Below are 25,127 nucleotides of genomic sequence, written 5' to 3'. Positions count from 1 at the left end.
TTAATATACATTTAAAAAATTTTTAGAGAGAGAGGGGAAAGGGAGAGAAACATTAATCAGTTGCCTCTTGCACGCCCCCAACTGGAAACCTGGCCCACAACCCAGGCATGTGCTCTGACCAGTATGCGAACTAGTGACCTTTTGGTTTGCAGGCCAGCACTCAATCCACTGAGCCACAGCAGCCAGGGTACCTTTGTATACATTTAACATGTACATGTGTACTCGTAATATTTGTGTAAAACTAGATGTTAAAATAGACGAGGAGGTTAAGAACAGTATAAGAAATGGAGAAGCCAAAGAATTTATATGTAAGACCCATGGACTAAGGCACAGGAGTGGGGGTGAGGGGATAGGGGGAGCATGATGGTGGGAGCAGCGGTACAAGGGGGAGGGGAATAAAGGAGAGAAGAAAAATGGGACAGCTGTAATAGCATAATCAAAATATACTTAATTTTTTTTTTAAATCTAGGTGTTAGATTGTTACCTGATATTTTGTTTCACCTAGTTGATTTTAAGTACTTATTATATCTTAGGCCCTCTTTAGGAGCAACAAATGCTTTTTTTTTTCTTTTAAATGTTTTATTTATTTATTTTTAGAGGGAAGTCAGGGGAGGGAAAAAGAGAGGGAGAGAAACATTGATCAGTTGCCTCTCACAGGTGCCCCAACCAGGGACTGAACCTGCAACCTAGGCATGTGCCCCAACCAGCATCAAAATGGTGACCTTAGCTTTGCAGGTGAACACCCAACCAACTGAGCCACACTAGTCAGGGCAACAAATGTTTCTTAAATGTTTCCTAAATGCTAAGCAATGTCTTAGGTGCTGCTGATCTAGCTGTGGAGAAAAAAGAAAAGACCCCTCCAGGCTAACAGTCTAATGGTACACACAGGTGGAAAAAAAGGCAGGTGATGAAAAGTGGTGTGAAAATGTTAAAGCAGGATAAGAGAGGATAGACATTGACTGGGGTGCTATTTTAGATAGTGTGGTTAAAAAAATTTTCTGAAAAGGTAGCATTTCAGCAAAGACTTGAAAGACATGGAGCAACCTTGCAAACACTTGATCTGGGGCAAGAGCCTCAGGGCTGAAGCAACAACGAGCACAAAGGCCCTGGTGTAGGAGCCTGTTTGGAATGTTCAACCGAAACAACAATAAGTCATTTGGTCAGAACAAAGTGACAGAGGAGTGGTGGGAAAGGAGGTTGGACCAGATTATACAGAGCCTTCTAGGGCCTGGTAAGGATTTTGGATTTTGTTCCAAGCATGATAGGAAGCCATTGGTGGTTTTGAAAAGAGAAATGGCTTTGTACTAGTTTGTTAGGGTTGCCATAACAAAATACCACAGACTGGGTGGCTTAAACAACAGAAATTTGTTTTCTTACAATTCTGGAGGCTAGAAGTCCAATGTGGAGGTGTCAGGTTTGGTCTCTTCTGAGGCCTCTCACTTTGGCTTGCAGATGGCCACCTTCATGCTGTGTCCTCACATGGTCTCTCATGTGTATGCAGACACGTCCAATGTCTGTGTGTCCAAATTTCTTATAGAAAGACCAGTCAGATTAGATTAGGGCCACTATAATGGCCTCATGGTAACTTAATCACTTCTTTATAGGCCCTATTTCAATGCAGTCACATTCTGAGGGACTCGAGGTTAGGACTTCAACATAAGACTTTTAGGGGAACACAGCTGAGCCTATCATATGCCTGATCTTTCTTCACACTGCTGAGGCGGTGGTGAGGAGTAAGCTGGAGTATTGAGGTTATTTCAATATGATTTTTGATATGGAAAGGAGAAGAGGACACATATTCTTCTGTCTTAATTCAGAGTCTCCTTCCTTGTCTTTTTTTGTATATTATTTTCCCAGTTTCTGCTAGATGAACTTTTTTTTTATTTTCAAGTCTCAAGTTAAGTGTTCCTTGTCTCAAGAGTCCTTCCCTGATTGCTTCCTTCTGTCTAATGTTATGTGTTTACTTCTATCACTTTACAATGTATTGTACTAGGCATTAATGCCTGATGGGGAAGAATGTGGCTTTATTCTTTAATGTAGCATGGTATCTGTTACAGTAAATGCTAAGTAAATGCTTGTAGAATAACACATGTAAGAATGGGTATATACAGGAGAAGTTTGTAGTAGGAGCTCAGTAATCAAACTGGCATGGCAGTTTTACTAAATAGCATGGATAATCATCTTCCTGCAGGGCTACCAGTCTGTGGCATTTTTTTAGTCAATAAAAGCCTTGTGACTGGTATAAAATATCAAATACATTGTACCAGAGAGAATCAACAGAGTTTAAATATATGAGATTTTGCTTTAATATTTAAGTTGGCATATCTGCTCTGTATATCGAGGGATATGTTTCTCTTAAGTTTTCTGGTATGGTAGAATGCTTGTTAAATACTTATAAACTAAAAAAAAAGTAAGGTAGGCTTAGTGGTGACTTTAACTTGTAAAATTTTAACTTCTAAGATTTGGTTTTTGAATAAGTAAATATATTTTCATAGTTCAAAATTTAAAAATACAAACAGGTTTTATAAAATATACGCTGTATACAGTGGTGGGCAAAAGGAGGTGTATAGTTGAGAGTATGCGTAATGGTTTATTCTTGTATTATTAATACATTATTTTCAATACAAACAACTGTAAACCTACTTTTGCCTACCACTATATATAAAATACAGTGTAGTATCTCTCTCATCCTTTCTCTCCAGCTACTTAGAAACTGATAAGCTGTTTTGAGATTCCCCTTCCAGAAGCAACCAATTTGATTAGTTTAAAATAGTGTTGGTTTTGCTGTGTGTACTTGAATTTAAAAAAAAAAATTCTGCTAAGCTGATTACTGGTATAGGGTAATTAACTGCTGACTCATGTAATTTTTTTATTTTGTTTTTTTAGATACATCAAATTACGAAATGGTTTGCAGGCACTTTTGATTTCAGATCTAAGTAATACGGAAGGTAAAGCAGGAGATGCAACAGATGATGAAGAAGAAGAGGAAGAGGAAGAAGATGAGGATGACGAGGAGGACGATGATGACGACGATGACGACGATGATGATGATGAAGATTCTGGAGCTGAAATAGAAGATGATGATGAAGAGGGTTTTGATGATGAAAATGAATTTGATGATGTTGATGAACATGATGATGATGATCTTGATACTGAGGATAATGAATTAGAAGAATTAGAAGAGAGGGCAGAAGCCAGAAAGAAAACCACTGAAAAACAGGTGTGGATCATGTCTATTTTATCTTTTTCTAACTTGGTATTTCTTCAGGATAAGTTCTAAACTTGTGTTTTACTTCTTCTTCCTTTTTTTTAATCCTCACCGGAGGACATTCTCATTGATTTTTAGAGAGAGGGGAAGGGAAGGAGAGAGAGAGGGAGGAAACCTTGATGTGAAAGAGCAATACCAGTCGGCTGCCTCCTTCACGCGCCCCAACTGGAACCAAACCTGCAACCTAATCATGTGCCCTGACCCAGAATCAAAACCACAGCCCTTTGGTGTACGGGGTGTTGCTTCAACCAACCCAGCCACACCAGCCAGGGCTGTTTTATTTCTTAATGACAAGAATGAAGTCTGTATCTTTTTTTTTAATGATTTTATTTATTTATTTTTAGAGAGAGGAAGGGAGGGAGAAAGAGGGAGAGAAACACAATGTGTGGTTGCCTCTTGTGTGTCCCACACTGGGGACCTGGCTTGCAGCCCAGGCATGTGCCCTGATTGGGAATTGAACTGGCAACCCTTTGGTCCGCAGACTGGCACTCAGTCCACTAAGCTACACCAGCCAGGGCAGAAGGCTGTATCTTTTGATTTTTAGCAAAGGTCTATTTCTTCTGCATAAAGATTACATTTATAAATATTTTGCTCTGATTATAAAAGTGACAAATGTTTATTATAAAAACAAATGGAAAATAAAGAAAAAGAAAATATAAAAATCACCCATATCCATAACTCCTAGAGATAATCACTGGTAAAATTTGAATTTATGTGTATATTACATGTTTTAAAACAAATGCTAGGAGGTGAGGATCTGCATGCTTTTTAGCCTGAGACAGAGGACTAAGAGAGTGTATTATCTCTGGAGAGACTGGAAAAGGAAAAATATATGCGCCCTGACCAGAGATTGGACTGCAACCTTGGTGTATCCAGATGCTCTAATCAACTCAGTTACCTGCATATCTCTGCATATCTTTTGAAAAATGGCCTTCATTTTGCAGTAGGGAATACTTATATTAGAGGATAATATTTTGTAGGCATCACAGTAGAATTGATCAGCAAATATTTGCTAAAGCTAGTTTTGTAACTGAAAACACAGGTTCAGCTGCCTGCCACAAGGAAAGCCAACCTCATGAGACAGGTGCTGGTACAAAAGGAAAGAGGTTTATTCAGGTGCTGTGTGACCTGGGAGAATGGTGGACTTCCATCTCAAAGACCAACCCCTCTTCTCAAGTCCCCAGTTCTTATAGGAATAGGGAGGGGAGGGCTTTTTTCCTGTACAGTTGTCCTGCTAGCTTTAGTGTGCTCTGGTCCTGTCCATTCATCTTTCTAGCTTTTGATGCACTCAGGCCCCATCCATTCATCTTTCTCGCTATCGGCATAGTCAGTGTAAGAACCTCTCTCTCTGCCATCTTGGCCAATGGGGGAGATTCCCCAATGCAGCACTGTGACTGCACTGTGGAGGTAACAGTTTGTTGAATATTGATAATATATTTAACATGGTATAGCCCACATACAAATGAGTAATAGTTCAGATTACTAACCCTAAAATCTAGATGTCAGATGTATTAGACTGTAAAGTGGTCAGTCCTCAAAGATGTGAAAGCATGAGATACAAGTAGTGGATAGGTTTTAAATAAATCCTTTGACAGTCACTCTTCCTGGAAAAATTATTATTTTTTTAAGAAGATTATGCTAGTTCTTCAAGTTGGCGGGGGGATTGAATCTTATTTGCCACATGCTGTTCAGATCATGAGTGATGGCTGTTTTGGGGCAGCATGATAGGTCAGGTGGTTTTAGCTTAGAAAACCAAAATACTGGGGGAAAAATGTATAGAAGTGCCACTTGATAATTTATACTAAGGTCTTTATAAATAAATTGGGAATCAATAAATTCACTTTAATTTAAAATAGGTCTCATAATTCCACATAGAATATTAATAGTTAGAATACTAACAACCAGGAAACCTGAGTTCTAATTCTGACTCTGTCCTAATCTTTCTGGATGAACTTAGGCCTTTTCATTTTCTGATTTCTAAAACGGGATTAGATTACATAACTTTTGAGGTCCATTTTAGCACTAATACTGCTTGTGTTATAACTTCATAACTGAATATTCCCTATCTGTAAATTTCTCCCTATATCTATTAGGGGCTTTGCTTGTGCTTTGGACTTCTTTATATCTTCTATCAATTGATAAGCAAAACTCAGGTTAAATTTAAAAAATTGTCTTGACAGCCGATTTTACTATCAAGACATAATAAAATATCTTAGGGTTGTATACCAATTATGAACTCCTTTGACAAATGAGGATGTGCATCCAGTATTTTTGTTATTCCTTTTCATTTTGCTTCTGTGGATCAAACTCTAAATGTTTACCTCTTCTGGAAGCAGCAAGGTCAGACTCTACTGATCATTAAAAAAGTGGCTTAGATACTGCCTTTCTTTTTTGAGTACTCAGTATGGTATATTCCTTTATTAAATATTGATAGCTAATTTTCTGGATTACATTAGAAAGGAACCTAATGTATTTTGAAGAGAAGATCAAATTGTTTTGATTCAGATTCAGTGGGTACAGTAGTGAAAGGAGAGATCCCATGATTATATCAATTAAAAATAGTTTATAGTCATTGAATCAGTGTCTGTAAAAGGGAGATTAAGTAACCTAGATAAAAGGTGGCTTAAAAATTGGGTAGGGTTTTGCTGTGGTTTTTACAATTTGATTTTTATTTGAAAAATGTGAACCTTATTTAAGGTAAATGAGAAATACTGGAAGTGGGAAGAAAAATATGTTGAGATGTTGGAGAACATTTGTTTAGTCAAGAAGTTAACTTTTTCTGGGTCATTATTTTTGTCCCCCTATATTTTTCTCCTCCCAAAAGGAAGTTGTTCTTGATCTGAATGATTTGAGAAAGTAACAAGATTGAAATTTAAGTATGATAAATACTGAATTATGATTTGTTCAGGGCTTTCTTAAGTGAATTCTCAAGTATGAATTTCTTGGGAAGTAATTTTCAAGCATGAATTTCTTTTCTAGCAATCTCAGAGCCCGTTTTTGCCATGGTCAGAGCTGACTGATAAGACTGTGGTCTAAGTCAACTTATAGGAAAATGTCTTCAACCCTGCTGGTCCAGACAAGAAATCTTTATGGGGTAGTTGGAGCTGAAAGCAGGTTAGGCATCTATTAAATATCACAGGACAGGTTAGCCTGTGGTTTGAAGAAGTGGCTATTTCCCAAAGTTTTAACTAAGATTATGTGTCTAAGTCTTTAAAATATCAAACAGTATCAAGCAAGGCAGTTTGATACTTCTGAAAACATACTTTCATTTTCTCACACACAGTTAGACTTCACATCACGAACATGCTATTTTTCAAAAGCTCTATTTCTAAGAGGGTAACCATTTTCCCAAATAATCTGTGTCACCAAGTGTGTTAACCCTTTAAAATGACATTTGTAAAATTTGGGAAAGTTAATAATTCAACTTCCTGTCCTCAGTGATTTAAATGGACTGTTTTTCTCTCCTTTTTTTGGTGTCTTTTAACTTACAATGACAAATGGTACACCCTAATCATTTTTTAAAAGTACAGTTTGGTATACCTCTTGACCATCTATTTTGGTAAAAGCTCTGGTTTTCCCAAGGTATGGAAAATTACTATCAGTAGACATCTAGTGTATCCTATATATCTTCAATAAGAAGTGGAGAACTAAAAAAACTCCTTAAAATTCAGTTCTGTATTGCTTTAATAGCTCAAGATTTTCTTTTTTAATCATTTACTTATTCTCTTTGTTGATATTTTCTTGACATGTTACTTTATGCCCTGTTTTAATAAAAACAAAAATTTCTGAGTAACATTGAGAAATTTTACATCTAGTAGCTGAGTTGCTGAACACAGAGCCCTTTAATTGCTTAGAGATTTTTAGAGATAATCTATCGATATATTAGGCTGCAGATTTCTGAAATCTAATAAATCAGGAAACAAAGTTGGGTCAGAACTCTGAAATGCTGACACAAAATGCTCTTTCAGTAGGCTGGTCAGTCCCTCTTCCCTTTTTTTCTGTTTCTGCTTTTTCCCTTAGGTCTACACCTGTTCAGCATTTGGCAGGAGGGCAAGAGGAGGAGCAGCAGGGTGAAACTGACACAGTTCTGGTGAGTTTCACTTTGCTGCTCCTCCTGATTATCAGGGAAAGAATTATGTTACTTTCAGTTGGAAAACTTCCATCTCTGAGTGAATCCTTAAGATGAGATCTCAGTATTATTCCTTTAGTTGACTCACTGTTTGTATATGTTCTACTTACTCCAGTCTGCAGCTGCACTTTGTGTTGGAGTTGGGAGTTTTGCTGATCCAGATGACCTGCCTGGGCTGGCACACTTTTTGGAGCACAGTAAGATCTTTGTAAAATATCATTCCTGGGTGTGTTTTTCCTCTAAATTTGTATGAATTGATTTCAAAGATAGCTAACTGGTATATGTTTAGTAAGAGAAAAGGCTAAGAAAAATATCTATGAATAATCACAGGTAAAGACTTAATTTTTATCTTCTTTAGTGTATTTGTTTTGAGGATTAGAATGAAACCACCTAGAAAACATTTTGAAAATGTAGGTTTTATTATTATTCAGGTATTATTCAGGAGACAATTGTCAGTCTGTAGGAATTCAGACTATAGCCTTGGGGAGGGGCAGTCTGTTCCATGGTTAGCCAGACCCTAAGATGTCATAGCATCAGAAATACAGAAAATAGAAAGAAAGGCATGATTAATAAAACCCAAAATAGGCAATATTCAGTTTAATATGTATCTGACTAAAACCTATGTAAATGCTATACAGTTATACTTAAATTTATATTTGTTTTCCTGAATTACTTATTTTTTATATTCTGGTTTTCTAAGCTATTTTATGGGAAACTCACTTTAAGAGTTTTTATAGTAACATTTAATCTGCATATATGCTTATGTTTACATATTAACCTTCTAACAAATAAATCATATATATTTTTTCTTTAAAAATAAAATGTTTAGTTTTTGAGTTTAAAATATATGAGCATTAGAGAAAATTGTAAGGAGTATATAATAAAGAATTATCCAGACATAAATATTGTTAATGTGTTGATATTACTTCTTCCAATTTTTTTTACATATGAGAAATTTCCTCCTTAATAATGAAAACATTGTCTATATTTTTATGTCCTGTGACTTTGTGTTCTTTCCATTTAGTGGTATTCATGGGTAGTTTGAAATATCCAGATGAAAATGGATTTGATGCCTTCCTGAAGAAACATGGGGGTAGTGACAATGCTTCAACCGATTGCGAACGTACAGTCTTTCAGTTTGATGTCCAGAGAAAATACTTCAAGGAAGCCCTGGATAGGTAACTAACTCAAAATGTATTTTTATTTTAATTATGTAATGGCACCATACCAATTGAAATATTGGGCATTGGTCAAGAACTACTCTAATTCTGTAGAAGTGTAAAAATACTTTATTTGAAGAAAAGAACAAAGTATTAATTATGCCTTGACCTGTATTCTATAAACTTAGTTTTGTATTAAAGATTTAACTGAACCCCAAACCCATTTTGAGTTTTGTAAATAATGTATTCTGGAAAACAGGAAGCACTAGAGATAAGATTGCCCCTTATTTTATAATCTAGAGATAACCATGGTTAATGTTTTAGTATATAAGCACCTATATTTTTACTGTATATTGGATCATATTGTTATATCCTTTTATGTTTTAAGCAGGTGTATAATTTTTAAATCATTATATAATTTATAAAGCATAATTTTAAATGATTGTGTATTATTTACATTGTATAGATATACCAAATGTATTAAACCAATCACATATTGGACAGTTGAGTTGTTTCCAGTTTTCTAGTATTGTAATGTTGTCATGAATATCCTATTCTTTGCATACATTCTTAATTATTTCTTTTAATTAAGTTTTAAGAAGCGAAATTGCTGAGTATATTTGTATGCATATTTTAAGGATTTTTTTGGTAAAACTTTTGATATTCACTATAAAATTGTATTCAAGAAATTTCGTATCAGTCCATTAGTAGAGGGTCTTGTTTTGTTTTGTTTTTAACCCTCACCTGGGGACATGCTTATTAATTTTATTTTACTTTTTTAAAGATTTTATTTATTTTATATTTAGAGAGGGGAATGGAGGGAGAGAAACATCAGTGTGTGGTTGCCTCTCATGTGCCCCCTACTGTGGACCTGGCCTGCAACCCAGGCATGTGCCCTGACTGGGAATCGAACTGGTGACCCTTTGGTTCACAGGCCAGCACTCAATCCACTGAGCCACAACAGCCAAGGCTATACCTGTGTTTTTACAATATTTTATAGCTGTTTTTAATTGTATACTTAAGGACATATGCACAGCACATACATTTGATACTCTGTTTATATAATTAAGCATTTAATTCCAAAATAACAAACAAAAGAATAAAGACAAAAGAAATCAATGAAGGCAGTACAAATGATGCCCAAGATTAGTTTTTCTATAAAATTAGAAAATCAGGAATACTCTGAGAATGACTGAATGTTTACTCAAAGTTCTCAGCTCTCAAGGTTCACAAAATCCAAACAGCTCTTTATACATGTGAAGAAATCTTAAGCAGTAGACAAGTTGAATTCTCAAGTTAAAATCTTAAGCAACAGACCAAATATAAAGAAGGAAAAACCCACTTCATTGGAAAAAAAGAATAGGCAAAAGATATGTTGAATACATTCTGACCACCTCAGAGATGATAAAACTTGATGTAAAGTTTAAAGAACCCGTTTCATTTCTTCTTAAAGAGGTTGTTAGGTCAGAGTTGTTCAAGAAACCAGATGGACACAAAAAGCTAAGGAGCAGGGTTTATTATTTTATTAGCAGGGGAAAAGAGGGGAAAGTGGAGCTAACCCAGGGAGGTTGGAGAGCCAACCAAGGGAGGTTAAGACTTGCTCGGTTGTTCTTAGGGCAGGATTTTTAAGTGCAAAAACCCTCGGAGGGTAACTGGTTGGGGTGTCAGAGTCTGATTGGCTATAGCTGGTTGCTGGTTGCCATTTATGCTGACCATTGTTCTTGATATATCTTGTCAGCCTTGGGTAAAGCTGCATCCTGTTATGCCAGATAGGCTGACCCCAACCTTAGCCAAGCGTGTGTTTGTCCTGGGTAGGGTCAGCAGGCAGTTTCCCTCCGTGCAGCTTCCCGCCTGGTGATTTTTCATTCCTCCTAGGCCTTCCTAGGTCTGTCAGAGGTTGTATACATTTTTGAATCTAAGGACTGCCTCAGGAAATCAGAAGATCTGTAAACATTTATTTCTACTTAAAAATAATAATAAAGAGCTATGGCTGGGTAGCTTAGTTGGTTAGAGTGTTGTCCTGGTATACTGAGGTTGTGGGTTTGATCCTTGGTCAGGGCACATATAGGAGTCAATCAGTTAGTGCATGAATGGGTGGAACAGAAAATCATTGTTTCTCTCTCTCTCTTCCTCTCTTCATCTGTCTCTTAAAAAAAAAAAATCTAACAGAATTAAGAAGAATGCTACTGGATTAATAGGAGAAATTAAGAATATCAAATCATGACTTCATGCCTTAAATGGTAGTGAAAGAGCAATAAGTATTGCAGGCACTATAATAAATATGATAATAGTATACTTCTATAGTTAGTAAGGATTAAAAAGTCTTTGAATCATTTGCAAGCAACTTATATAGATTGTGTCATTTTTTTAATAGCTCGATAAAATCCAATTCCCTCACACAGGTCACATTGTTTATAAGTGTATTGGACCATTTAAGTAAAAAGTTGAGGGAATGACTGAGTTTTTACTCTAGTAAAGTAAATGAGAATGGAAACTGCTCTTGCCCTGGTGACATTTTCTAATTTCAATAAATTTGAACTTTTTAAAATAAGTATTTCAGGGTGAGGGCCAGAAACATCAAAGTCCAGGACATCGACAAAGTGTAATATCTAACAGGGGACTCTCCTTATGATAAGCTGGGACTCCAATGGCTTCACCCTCAGGTTGAGGAAATGGATAAGCCATCTTGAGGAATTACAACCTAGTTTCAAAATGCCTGAGTCTTCTGAAGAACCTCAAGTTTTGATTGTTATTTAACATGATCCAGAACTGTTATTGTTCTCTGATGTCTGAGGGAAGCAAACACAAATCCTCTCAAAAGGATTCATCCTATGCCTTAAGTTATTCCTATAGTTTTTGAAGTAAAATGACCAGCATTCAGTCAAACATAAGCAGGCAGACAAGAAAACAACAATGTAAATGAGAATAGATAACAAAAAAAGGTTTCTAATGCCTTAGAAATCTTAGATATTTGAATGATTAGACATAAATTATAAAAGTGATTATGTTTTATGTTATTAAAGAAATAAGAGATGAGTTTAAATATAGTTTCAAGGAATAAGAAACTATAAGATGTGACTTGTAAGATTTGAAAAATAAAAGTCATAACTTTTTAAACTCATTTTAAAAAATTTATTGATTTTTAGAGAGAGAGGGAAAGAGGAAAAAAAAACACACTGATTTGTTCCACTTATTTTTGCATTCATTGGTTGCTTTTTGTATGTGTCCTGACTCGGGATCAAACCCACAACTTTGGCAAATTGGGTCGATGCTCTAACCAACTACTCTGTCAGAGCAAAAAGAACATCTTGAACTGAGATGTGAGCGTTAAAATTCAAAACCTAATACATTTTGGGGAATCTCGAGGGGCCATATACATGCATACGGCTGTGCCAGGTCCAGGGCAGTATGCATGCTCAACAAAGATCTGAAAAGGCCTTACAGTCTTACTTTGGCTGACCTTGAGTCTCTGTGAAAGCAGTAAATGCTGAAGGTGTGCCCCAATATGCACACAAAGCCCCTTGGCAAGGCTGGGAGACTTACTGATTACAGGCATTTAAGATAACCTTTATCTTAAGCTAAACTAAACCTGTCAAAGCTAACCTAAGCTAACCAAACCTGTCAAAGAACACAGACTTCACAGAATTAGTTTAAGAAAGGCACTATATGTATAAATGGTAACAATAACAATCCTCAATAACAACAAACCTTGAGGAGGGAGGAAAATCTTGATTTTCAGAGTTGCCACATTACATTATTTTAAACATTGTTTTCAACAGAAAATTATGAGAGGTGCAAAGTATGGGCCATAAACAGCAGTCACTATAAGCTGTACCTGAGAAAGCAGAGATTTTGAACTTATTAGACAAAGAGTTTAAATTAGCTATTTTAAATATGTTCAGAGAACTAAAGAAAACTATCTAAGAACTAAAGGAATGTATGAGAATGATGTCTCACTAAATAGAGAATATCAATAAAGAGATATATATTAGTAAGTAGAATCAAATAAAAATTCTGGTGGAAAAGTATAACTCAAATGAAAAATTCATAGAAGGGATCAACAGCAGATCTGAGCTATCAAAGGAAAAAAATCAACAAACTTGAAGGTAGGTCAGTTGGAATTACTTAGTCTGAGGAAGAAAATTTTTAAAAATGAAGAAAAATAAAGAGCCTCAGAGAGTTGTAGGATGCCATTAAACATAGTAACATATGCATCATGGGAGTGCCAAAAAGAAAATGAGAAAAGGGTACAGAATAAAATTCTTGAAGACATAATAGCAAACTCTTCCCAAATTTGTTAAAAGACAAGAATCTACATAGTCAAGAAGCTCAACAGATTCCAAGAAGGATAAAAACAATAATATCCACAACAGGATGCATTGTAATCATACTATCAAAAGCCAAATATAAAGAGAATCTTGAAAGTAGCAAGAGAGGAGCAGCTTTTCTCATACAAGGTAATCTCAATAAGGTAAACAGCTGATTTTCCAACAGAAACCATGGAAGTAAGAGGGCAATAGTTGGGGTCAGGGGCAAAAATTAAAAAAATAAGAAGGCAATAGTATGACATAAAGTGCTAAAAGAAAAATACTATCAATCAAGAATTCTATATCCAGCAAAAATATCTTTCTAAATGGAGAAATTAAGACAGTAAATTAAAATTTGTCACTAACAGATCTTCCCTATATGATATATTAAGTAGAGTCCTTCATACTGAAATGAAAGGACACTTAAATCTACACGAAGAAATAAAGTGCAATGGTAGAGGTAACTGCATAGATAAAAAGACAGAATATATTTTTTGTAAACTTTTCTTCTATCTGATTTAAAAGACAACTGCCCATATAATATAAAAATTATAAGCCTGTTTTGATAGGTGTATACTGTATAAAGACAATTTTTATGGCAATAGCACAAAGGAGGGGAGAGAGAATAAATAAATAGAAGCAAAGTTTTTATATTAACTTGTAATGAATTATTACAAGTTATGATGTTAAGAAAACAAAAATATAATAAAAGACAACAGAATTAAAATGACACCCTTGAAAATACCTATTTTAACAAAAAGAAGTCATCAATGGAGAATTAGAAAGGAAAAAAGACAAAACTTATAGAAAACAATAGCAAAGGTGAACATAAATTCTTCCTTATTAATAAATTAAATATGACTGGATTAAGCATTCCAATTAAAGGCAAATGTTAGTAGAATGGGTAGACAAACTCAATTCAACTATACATGCTATATATAAGACCATTTTAGATTATAATATACCAGCAGATTGTGGGAAAATATATACTATGCAAATAATAATTAAAAGGGAACTGGAGTGGCTATACTAATATCAGACAAAACAGACTTTAAGACCAAAATTGTTATTAGGGAAAAAGGAATTTTATAATCAATATATAAGGGTCAATTCATCAAGAAGATATAACAGTTATAAACACATTTATCTATCAAGAAAGCCCCAGATACATGAAGCAAAAGCTGACAGAATTGAAGGGAGAAATACGTAATTCAGTAATAATAGTTGCAGATGTAAACAAGTCACTTTCAATAAGGATAGAACAACTGGCTAAATCAACAAGAAATTTGTTGTCTTCATAGAAGGCATGAACAACAGTATAAACCAATAGACATCTATAGAACACTCCACTCCAAATCAGAAAAACACTGCATTCTTAAGTGCAGTATGAATCATTCTTCAGCATAGACATATAATAGACTGTCAAACAACTCCCAATATTGAAAGGTTGAAATTATACAAAATATGCATTCTACCTATAATGGAATAAAATGAGAAGTCAATAACAGAAGGAAAGTTGGGAAATTCCACAAATCTGTAAAAAATAAACAACACACTCCTAAATAATCAGTGGGTCAAAGAAGAAACAACAAAGGAAATTTAAAAATACTTAGAGACTAATGAAAACAACACACCAAAATTTATGGGGTGCATCACAAACAGTGCTCAGAGGGAAATTTACAGCTATAGACACCTCATTAAGAAAAAAGATCTCAAGTCAATGACCTAAACTTTCATCTTAATGAACTGGAGAAGAAAGAGCAATGTAAATCTAAGTAAGCAGAAGGAAGGGCATTAAACTTTCAGTGGAAATAAATGAAATAGAGCATAGAAAAACAATAGGGAAAATTTAAAAAGAAGTTGGTTATTTGAGCAACAAATTGACAAACCAACTAGACTGACAAAGAAAAAGGGAGACTCAGGTTATTAAAATCAGATATGAAAGAGTGAACATTGCTATGATCTTACCAAAATAGAAAGGACTGTAATGGAATACTGTAAATATATGTCAACAGACAGATAACCCGGGTGAAATGTACAAATTTCTAGAAAGACACAAACTACTGAAACTGACTCAATAAGACAAAATCTGAATAGCTATGTAATAAGAGATTGGATTAGTAATCCAGAACTTCCCAAGTGAAAAGTATAGATCCAGATGGTTTCACTGGTGAATTCTATCAGGCATTTAAAGAATAATTAACACTAATACCTCATAAGTACCTTCAAAAAAATAGAAGAAGAGGAACTTTCTAACTCATTCTAAAAAGCTACCGTTGCTCTGATACCACACCTAGATAATGATATCACAAGAAAACTACAGACCAGTATCTCTTACGAATAGAGAAGCAAAAATCCTCAACACAATACTGGGAAAGTGAATGCAGCAACATAGAAAAAGAATTATACACCATGTCCAGGTGGGATTTATTCCAGGAATGCAAGATTGGTTCACCATACAAATCAAGGTAATATTGCCAAATTAACAGATGGACAAAAGTCACATTTCAAGATATAATCTCAATATAAACAGAAAAAACATTTGACAAAATCCACCACTCTTTCCCAATAACCCTTAAACTAAGAATGAAAGGAAATTTTCTCTGAATTGAATTTGAATTTTCCATGAATTTTCTATGAACTTCTGTTCATTTCTATGAATAATATGAAATTAAACTAAGAGTGAAAGGAAAGCGTATCTATGAATAACCCACAACTAATATCATACATAACGGTGATACATGGAAAGCTTTTCCCCGAAGATCAGGATCAAGATGTCAGCCATCGCCATTCTGTTCAACACTGAAGTGCAGGTTTGAGCGAGGGCAGTTAGAGCAGAACATGAAATGAGAGGCATGCAGATTGGGAAGAAGTAAAACTATCTTTATTTTCATATGATGTAATCTTTTACAAACGATTCTTATTATTTGTGGAGAATTCACATGCTCACTAAAATTTATTTGTAATTCCAAAATCAATATGATGCTTTTACAGTCATTTGTGGACATGTGAACAATTTTGTAAATTATTGTGAAAAAGTTGAGTTGCTGATACATGGATTCACAGCTGAAGTTGAACAAAGCAACACCTTGCTTTTTCGTTTCAGCTCTCACGGAGAGGTGCACAGTGTATGGAGACACTAGGGGGACAGTGCACTAGAATGAAAGGGGCTCCGGCTCTGGAGCCAGTTTGATGGAATTTGATGTCAGTTCTCCCCAGTTAATGTACAGTGTAGTGATATCACAACCACAATCTCAGAAGATTTCTTTAGTTTTAAATAGACAAGATAATTCTAAAATTTATAAGAAATGCAGAGGGCTAGGTATAGCCAAGATACCTTTGAAGTAGAAAAATAACAAGGTAGCAGGAATTGCCCTACTGGATATTAAGATCTATTTTGTAATTAGGACATTGTGGTGTTAGCATGGGGTGAAGCAGAGATGATGGAATAGAATAGAGACCCTGGAAATAGACTAGCATACATGTGGACACTTGATTTTTCATAGGGACAATATGGTACAGTGGTGAAAGAGCTTTTTAAAGAAATGATGTTGAAACAGTTGGGCTTCTATAATGATAGAAACAAGATGGACTCCCTGCCTCACAACATATACAAAAAATCAAGTCTAAGTGGATTATAGACCAAAAAATGAAGAGTACAACTGAAAGTTTTAGAGATGTGTGACTTTAGATAAGAATTATCAAACAAGGCACAAAACATAAAGGAAAAATGTATATTATGTTTATTAAAAGTACTATAGTGTGAAAAAACAACTAGAAAGTAGAATAACATATTTGTAATATATTACATTTAGAATAACTATCATTGATTTTTAATTATTAGATATATGTATAATTATATGTAACATAATTATATCATATATAAATGGATGATTGTATATATTTCTAGAATCAATAAGAAAAATTACCACCTAATAGGAAAAAAAGCACAAAAACAGGCATTTTACAGAAGAAGAAATTCAAGTTATTAATAACTATATGAAATGGTGTTTACCCTCATTAGGAATCAGGAAAATATGAAGAAAACCATTAGGAGATTTAATTATCCTAAAAGTTGCAGGAAATTTAAAGTCTGACAATACCAAGTAAGGGTGAAGTTGAGGAGAAATGGAGGAATTGGAACTGTTGATTCAAGTGCAAATTAGTACAATCACTTTGAAAACGTTTGGTATTAGACAGTGATATTGAACATATGCGCACGTATGTTATTACCTAGGAGTTCCTTTCATTCACATGTGGCCCAGTGCACAATTTTAAGGATGTTAATGTTTATGGCAGCATTGTTTGTAGTAGTCCAAACATGAAATAAGCCCAATTATCCATCAGCAGTAGAATGGATTAATAAATTCATATAGTGTCATATTCTACTGCAATGAAAAGAAATGAAACACAGCTACATGTACCATAATGGATGAATATTAAAAATATAGTGTTTCCCTGGCCCATGTGGTTCGGTTGGAGCGTTGTCCCATCCCTGAAGGATTGTGCATTCAATTCTCAGTCAGGGCACATACCTAGATTGTGGGTTTGATCCCTGATCCAGATGCATACGGGAGGCAACTGTTTGATGTTTCTCTGCCTCTCCCCTCCTCTCTCTCTAGGGGCAGTGAAAATATCCTCGGATGAAGATTAAAAAATATTTTTAAAAACTTAGTATTGAGTTAAATAAATTAGACATAAAGAATACACAATTTGTTTCCATCAATATGAAGTTCAAAAACAAAACTATATTGTCTACTACATACATTCTCAGGGGGATGAAAGTGTTCTCTTTGGGGGACGGGCAAGAAAACATTTGATATGATAATGGTTTGTGGCCCTCCAAAGCTTAGTCCGACCTAGCAAAATTTTTTGCTTGCTATTTAATTTCTTTTTGAGTTATTCTTGAGTATCATATAAGCACCATTTATACTGACATTGAGTTTGTGGAAGATAGACAAAGTGTATGCGAGGTCAGAGCTACAAAACTGGTGGATAGATGACTGGGGACTTTCAAATGATTGCTCTTGAAGTCATTGCTACAAATGGTTTGCACGTGCCAGTTGGTTGCTATGGTGAATGTAAGTTTGATCCTTTGTTTTATTTGATTCTAAAACTTTGAGTGAGTTTTAGAATTAAATAAAAATATTCTGTTTTATTATTTAATTCATCAGAAGTTATTCAACCTATCAATTCTGCCAGGTACTGAAAAGAAAAACTGTTGACAGTATCTTAGTGAATATCTAGTTAGCTAGTTAAGAGTTTCTTCTCTAAGTGAGCTTCAAAACCCACTTATCTACATGAATAATCATAACAACATTATTCATAACAGAAAAGTGCAAACAACTAAACGTCCCTCAGCTGATGGGCAAACAGAATGTGGTATATATCCATACAATGGAATACTATTTAGCCATGACATGAAGTACTGATACATACTACAACATGGATGAACCTTGAAAACATTATGTCAAATTTAAAAAGCCACTCACAAAAGACCACATATTCTATGATTCCACATATGGAGCGCAAGGGTACTGTAGAATTTGTGTGCCCCTTAGGGCTAAGCAAAGTGCCTTGGAGTCCCTCAAATAACTGACCAGGACATCTTGTACAAAAGCCATTCATTTTGAGAAACAGTATAGTGTAATATTTCTGAATACAAATGTGGAGCCAGGTTGCCTTGGACTGAGTGCTGACCCTGCCATTTGCTAACTGAGGGTTTGTGGGAAACTAACTTCTCTGTGTCTTATTTCTTCGTTTGTAAAATGGACATCGTTTCATGTAAGTGGAATCACACAATATGTGGTCTTTGTGTGAGTGACTTTAAACTTATCATAATATTTTCCAGTTTCATCCATTTTGTAGCATATATTAGTACTTCATTGCTAAATAGTATTCCATTGTATGGATATATACTACATTTTGTTTGTTCATACATACAAGAAACAACCAATGAATGCATAAATCAGTGGAACAAGAGACTGATGTTTCTCTCCCTTCCTCTCTCTAAAAATCAATTTAAAAAATTTAAAATTTTCTTTTAACTTAAAAAAAATGTCATTCTGAGAAGCTATGGAGAGCAGGAAAGGAGCATATATTTAATTCTAAAATTTATATGGAACCACAAAAGACTCTGAATTGCCACAGCAATCTTGAGAAACAAAAAATTGAAGGTATCAATCTCCCTGATTTCAAACTATACTGGCACAAAAATGGACACATAGATCAATGGAACAGAATAGAGAGTCTAGAAATAAACACATATTCATATGGTTAATTAATCTACAAGAGAGGCAAAAATAATACAATGGGAAAAGAACTGTCTCATCAATAAATAGTGATGGAAAGACTGGATAGATACATACAAAGAACTAATCTGGATAACTTTCTTAAACCATATACAAAAATAAACTCAAAATGGATTAAATACTTAAATGTAAGACCTGAAACCATAAAACTCCTAGAAGACATAGGCAGTAAGTTCTTTGACAACAGTCGTAGTAATATTTTTTGAATATGTATCCCAGGCAAGGCAGCAAAAGCAAAATTAAGCAAATAAGAATATAAAAGCTTTTGCACAGCAAAGGAAGCCATGAACAAAATGAAAGGACAACCACTACATGGGAGAAAATATTTGCAAATAACATATCTGATGAGGTTAATATCCAAGATATAGAAGACTTATAAAACTCAACATCAAAAAAATATGCAGACAACTGTATTTGAACAACAATAAAATAATTTAAAAAAACCCAAACAATCAAATTTAAAAAATGGGCAGAAGACATAAATAGACATTTTCCCCAACAAATACAGATGGACAAAAGGGAACCCTCATGTGCTGTTGTTGGGAGTGTGGAATGGTGCAGCCCCTATGGAAACTGTATGGAGATTCCTCAAAAGATTAAAAATAGGACTACCAAATGAAAAAAAAAAGTCATTTTATTATTTGTAACCATTCATTGAATAAAGAGAATAGGCTTTATACACTCTTTATATATAAAGCCACAGATACAGTGTATAAACAAACCATCTATCTGTGGTATTAAAATTTAATAGAGTGATTAGGAGAAAATTTCTGCAAAGCCTTCCTGGGGTTGATCATGAAATAAGAAAGGTCAAGAAATACTGGTCTAGAAATATATCAATATATATAGGTGGTAAAACTATAAAGAAAAGCAGAGAAATGATTACAATAATATTCAGTATATTAACTCTAAGGATAAAGGAGGGGCTGGGTGCTTCTAGAGTTCTGACAGTTGTCTATTTCTTTATCTAGGTTGTGGCCACAGAGGTGTTTACCTTATAGTTACCCATTAGCCTGTATGTTTATGTTTTATGTGTTTTTTTGCATGGGTCTTTAATTTCATAGTATAAAAAGTAGTTTGTAGACTTTAAAATACAGAAATGCAGAATATTATTTAGATTTTACACACGTGATTATGAAGTACATCTCCAACTTAGTAAAATTTCTTGATTAAAAAGTAAGATATTGGCTGATGAAAAGCTTTCACTGAACAATAAAAATGCCAATTTATTTTTTTCAGATGGGCCCAGTTCTTCATCCATCCACTAATGATCAGAGATGCAATTGACCGTGAAGTTGAAGCTGTTGATAGTGGTAAGAGCAGTGCTTTATGTCTTACCACTTTTTCCTTCACTGCCAGTTATTAATTAACACATTTATCATTCTTTATCACTTTAGACCATTTTATCTCTATATAATAAGGACTAAATTGAGATCGATGTGTCATGTCTATTCCTGAAGCCATTAAATGTATAATTGTATAGATTTGAAATAAAAGGATGATAGATTTTTATTTTTTCAGCCTTCATTTTCTGAGGGTTTACCATAGTGACTAATCTTTTGCAGGGCAGGAGCCTAGTTCTTTTTTTTTTTTTAATTAAAAAAATTTATTACTGATTTTAGAGAGAGAGAGAAACATCGACTTGTTGTTTCACTTACTTATGTATTAGCTTGTTGCTTCTTGTATGTGCCCTGACCAGAGATTGAACCCACGACCTTGGCATATTGGGATGATACTCTAACCAGTGGAGCTACCCAGCCAGGGCAGGAGCCTAATTCTTAAACCTAATACAGAGTGTTAAAACTTTAAAAGTTCACATATTTGCATGGAAAGAGTTTCTCTGAGGCTTTATTTTGAATACCATCCTGATATTTAAATAGTTTATCCTTTGTTACTGTGTTCGTAGGTGCTTTGTAGCTTGAATTTTGGTAGTTCTAAAAATCATTATGATACATTTATGGATGAAAAAACTAAATCCCTGAGCAGGAAATGCATTTAATTTTATTTTTTGACAGTTTTTCTTACCTTTGGGATTTAAAGAATGAAGACCATAAAGAAAACTGTGCTTGTACAGGGTGAGGCTTTATTATAGAGCTGTGCTAAAAATATTGATTAATTACAGAGTACTAATAAATAGCACCATTGTAGGTTAACCTGGCCTGCTTTATTTGAGTGTTAGAAAAATGTAATACTAGACTTAGGGGGACTTCCAGTTCATATAGGTTAGGCTTGGCTTGTGGCAACTGAAGAGGCAAGGTCTCTATACTTGTTCCTCCTTTTGTATTATTTTCCTCCTTGGCTTGATTCAGTGTCTATTTCTAATAATGTTAATATATTCACTAGGCTGTGTAAACTGCAGATGAGTGTAAAGAGCCATCTATTTGGAACTCAGCCAACTCGTGTTTTACTTACTGAAATGTCACTAACTGTGGACCTAAATTTATTTGTAACAAGAGAGTGGGATTCCTTCTAACTCTAGTAGCTCCTTATAATCAAGGATTTACTTTCTTCATTTTTGTTACTTTCCCACCACAGTGTTTGTTTCATCGTAGGCTCAGACAAATATTTGAGTGAATTGAAAACCGTAATAACCACGGAAAAATTTCCTACTTTTTGGGACCTAGGAATTATATTCTATATTCTCTGTCTCAAATGCTTTCAGTATGTTTTTCTTCATATAGTTTTGAGAATGGGTTGAAATCAGTGTGCAAAAATTATGGCCTGGCTGGTGTGGCCCAGGGAATTGAGTGCTCTCCTGCTAACCAAAGGGTCACCAGTTCAATTTCCAGTTAGGGCACACACCTGGGCTGCTGGCCAGGTTGCCAGCAGGGAATTTGTGAGAGGCAACCACATATTGATGTTTCTCTCCCTCTCTTTCTTCCTTCCCCTTTCTCTAAAAATAAATAAATAAAATCTTTAAAAACACCAATTCAAAAGAACCTATGCACTCCAATGTTCACAGCAGCACAATTTATAATAGCCAAGTGTTGGAAGCAACCTAAGTGCCCATCAGTAAATCAGTGGATCAAAAAACTATGGTACATTTACATAGTGGAATTCTATGCAGCAGAAAGAAAGAAGGAGTTCCTACCCTTTGTGACAGCATGGGTGGAACTGGAAAGCATTATGCTAAGTGAAATAAGCCAGGTGGTGAAAGACAAATACCGTATGACCTCACCTTTAACAGAAATCTAACCAACAAAACAAATGAGCAAGCAAAATATAACCAAAGACACTGAAATTGAGAACAGGCTGATAGTGACCAGAGGGGAGAGGGGAGGGGATTATAGGGAAAAAGGGTGAAGGGTTTGCAGGAACAATTATAAAGGACACATGGACAATAACAAGGGGGGGTGGAAACAAGGGAGGGAGATGGGAGGCCTGGGGGGGTGGGAAGGGGTGGGGGAAAAGGGCAGAAAACTGTATTTGAACAACAATAAAAAATGTTAAAACAAACACATGATTCATAAAATTAATTTTATTCCTTACTTTTAGTTTTTTAAGCTTGAATTTCTAGATAATAAAGCAGATACTGAATTTCATGTAATTAAATATGTTTCTTTACAACTGACAGAATATCAGCTTGCAAGACCTTCTGATGCAAACAGAAAGGAAATGTTGTTTGGAAGCCTTGCTAGACCTGGACATCCTATGGGGAAATTTTTTTGGGGTAAGATACTAAATACTTCATCTTATTTCATATTTTCTAGTTAAGGAAGATTGAGATTATGAAAAATTGATAAAGAATGGAAAAGTATAAAAGTAGGGCAGCTAGGTACCTTTTACGTTTTCAAATACAAAGTAGTTAAGCATGCCTATATCAGGTTCTCTAACACTGACTATATAAAGAATAGAACCTAACATTTTGTGAATGCTTTTTGGGTTTTAGATACTCTGCCAACACTACATGAATCATCTCATTTGATCATCTTAACAGTGTGATGAGCTGGGTACCCTTATCATCTCTATTTAAAGAGAAAGAAACAAACACACTAAGAGAAGTTATATAATTTGCTTAAGTCACACACTGGTGAAAATAAGATTTGAACCTCTGTTTATCTGACTGTAAAAGCTGTGCTGTACCCCAACCTGACATTTCCATTTATCAACAGAGATTCAGCAATGATTTCTCTAATATTTTTTGAGCTGTGACCTAATTTTGTTTAATTGGTAAGCTGTTTAAATGGTATTTGTTTTTAACAATGCCTTTATCTTAGTATTAGAGTCAGTTAAAGCCTGATATTAATCCTCTTGGCCAAATCTGGGATGAGCAGATTGAAATGGTACTTCATTCAGAGGATGTTTTGCTTCCATGTATATTTTGTACAGTTATAAACATTTTATATGGCATCCTTGCTTTATGTGATTTATTTTTAAGAATTATGGAGAATATTATTAAAATAATTCAGAGATAAAACCTGAATTGAATAGTAGACTATTAAGAAAGAAAGCTTAAGGCAATTACTGTTGACTAAGGTTTTATCAACTAGAGTTCATTTCTTATGTATTAAATATACTTTGAAGTTGTTTCTTGGGAATTTTTGTCTTATAGTAATATTATTATTATATACTGATTCAATATTCCTGAGTCACTTGGGTTATTTCATTAATTATAATGGTAGTAGAGCATATCTTATTGGTATAGAGACTTTGTGAAAAGAAAACTTTATTTCTATATTTTTCATCTTTTTCCAGGAAATGCCGAGACTCTCAAACATGAGCCAAAAAAGAATAATATTGATACATATACTAGACTGAGAGAATTCTGGATGCGTTACTACTCTGCTCATTACATGACTTTAGTGGTTCAGTCCAAAGGTAATATTACTTACTACGGCCCTTAGAATTAATTACTCTGAAGTAGTATTTCCTTTGGATTTGTTTGCCTTGGTCAGTGATGCAGTAAGTGCACTGTTAGTTACTTTAGTACTTGATCCTAATTATGAAGTAAATGAGATGAGAATTTCTAGAGGTCACACAGCAAGTGGATAAGCTCAGGGAAACACAAAATCATTTGATTATCAGCAAATGTTTTTTCTTATGTAGACATAGGTCTTATCTCTAAGCCAGTCTGTGAGTGTACTAATGTACTAATAGGTCATAAATTGTTTTTTTTGAGCAAAATTCAGCTATTGCCTCTGTTATTTCTCATTTTGAGTTTAATCCATATTGATTATAAACTCTTATGGTGGAGGGTGTCTCTCGTTTCATCCTTAGGTAGGGTCCAGTAAAATGGTATGATTAATTGAATTCCATCATGGTGATGCTGTAAAATACTGATCAGTACCTCCACTCTTCTTGTCTCCTCCCCACCCTCCCTCCCAAGAAACACTGGATACTTTGGAAAAGTGGGTTACTGAAATCTTCTCTCAGATACCAAACAAGTAAGACATTTACTTTCATAAATCATACACCTTTAGAATTAAAGAAGCTATATGTTCTTGTATGAGTTCCAAACGTTTTTTTCTTTTAGTTTGTTTTTTAAACAGGTCATTAGGACCTAAAGTGGTTTAGCAAGATTGCACAGCTTTTGAGTGGGAAAACTAAGATGAGAAGCTAAGTTTCCATATTTTATGTAGTTCAAAATTTATAAGCTTGTAAGCTTACAGTAAGCAGGAATTCTGAAGAATTTATGCCTTTTTACATTTACTCAGAGCTTTTCTGTTACTGTGGAAAGTGTTTGAAATTGTGATATGAAAGCAAGTATTGTATTGGGAGGCAGAATGAATATATATATGTTTGTCTCTCCTGACTCAGAACAGATTGTCTTCTGAAAGTTTATTTAAGTCAGTTGTTTGGAACTCAAAATGCTTTCCTCGTAAAAGAAATCATCTTTTTGATGATGATTGACTTTCCATATTATCTGAAAAGTCATATTCTTTTATCAGAAATTGTATAGGGTTTCACTTCAGAAAGCTATTTTTTGTGCACCTCAAATTCATCAAATAATAC

The 25,127-nt window shown here is 34.5% G+C and overlaps 1 protein-coding gene across 1 annotated transcript in view; it reads left to right on the top strand.

Moving 5' to 3' along the window:
• Positions 1-25,127, top strand: part of NRDC (nardilysin convertase) — a 68,155-nt gene that overhangs the window by 13,153 nt on the left and 29,875 nt on the right. Inside the window, exons 2-8 of the mRNA XM_024571100.4 lie at positions 2,887-3,220; positions 7,513-7,594; positions 8,422-8,575; positions 20,415-20,488; positions 22,750-22,845; positions 23,871-23,993; positions 24,502-24,559. Of these exons, the coding sequence (XP_024426868.2) occupies positions 2,887-3,220; positions 7,513-7,594; positions 8,422-8,575; positions 20,415-20,488; positions 22,750-22,845; positions 23,871-23,993; positions 24,502-24,559 (921 nt within the window). The remainder of the gene's footprint in view (positions 1-2,886; positions 3,221-7,512; positions 7,595-8,421; positions 8,576-20,414; positions 20,489-22,749; positions 22,846-23,870; positions 23,994-24,501; positions 24,560-25,127) is intronic.

This window comes from Desmodus rotundus, chromosome 3, assembly GCF_022682495.2.
Source record: "Desmodus rotundus isolate HL8 chromosome 3, HLdesRot8A.1, whole genome shotgun sequence".
Lineage (NCBI taxonomy): Eukaryota > Metazoa > Chordata > Mammalia > Chiroptera > Phyllostomidae > Desmodus > Desmodus rotundus.
This window is presented reverse-complemented; position numbering and strand designations above follow the sequence as displayed.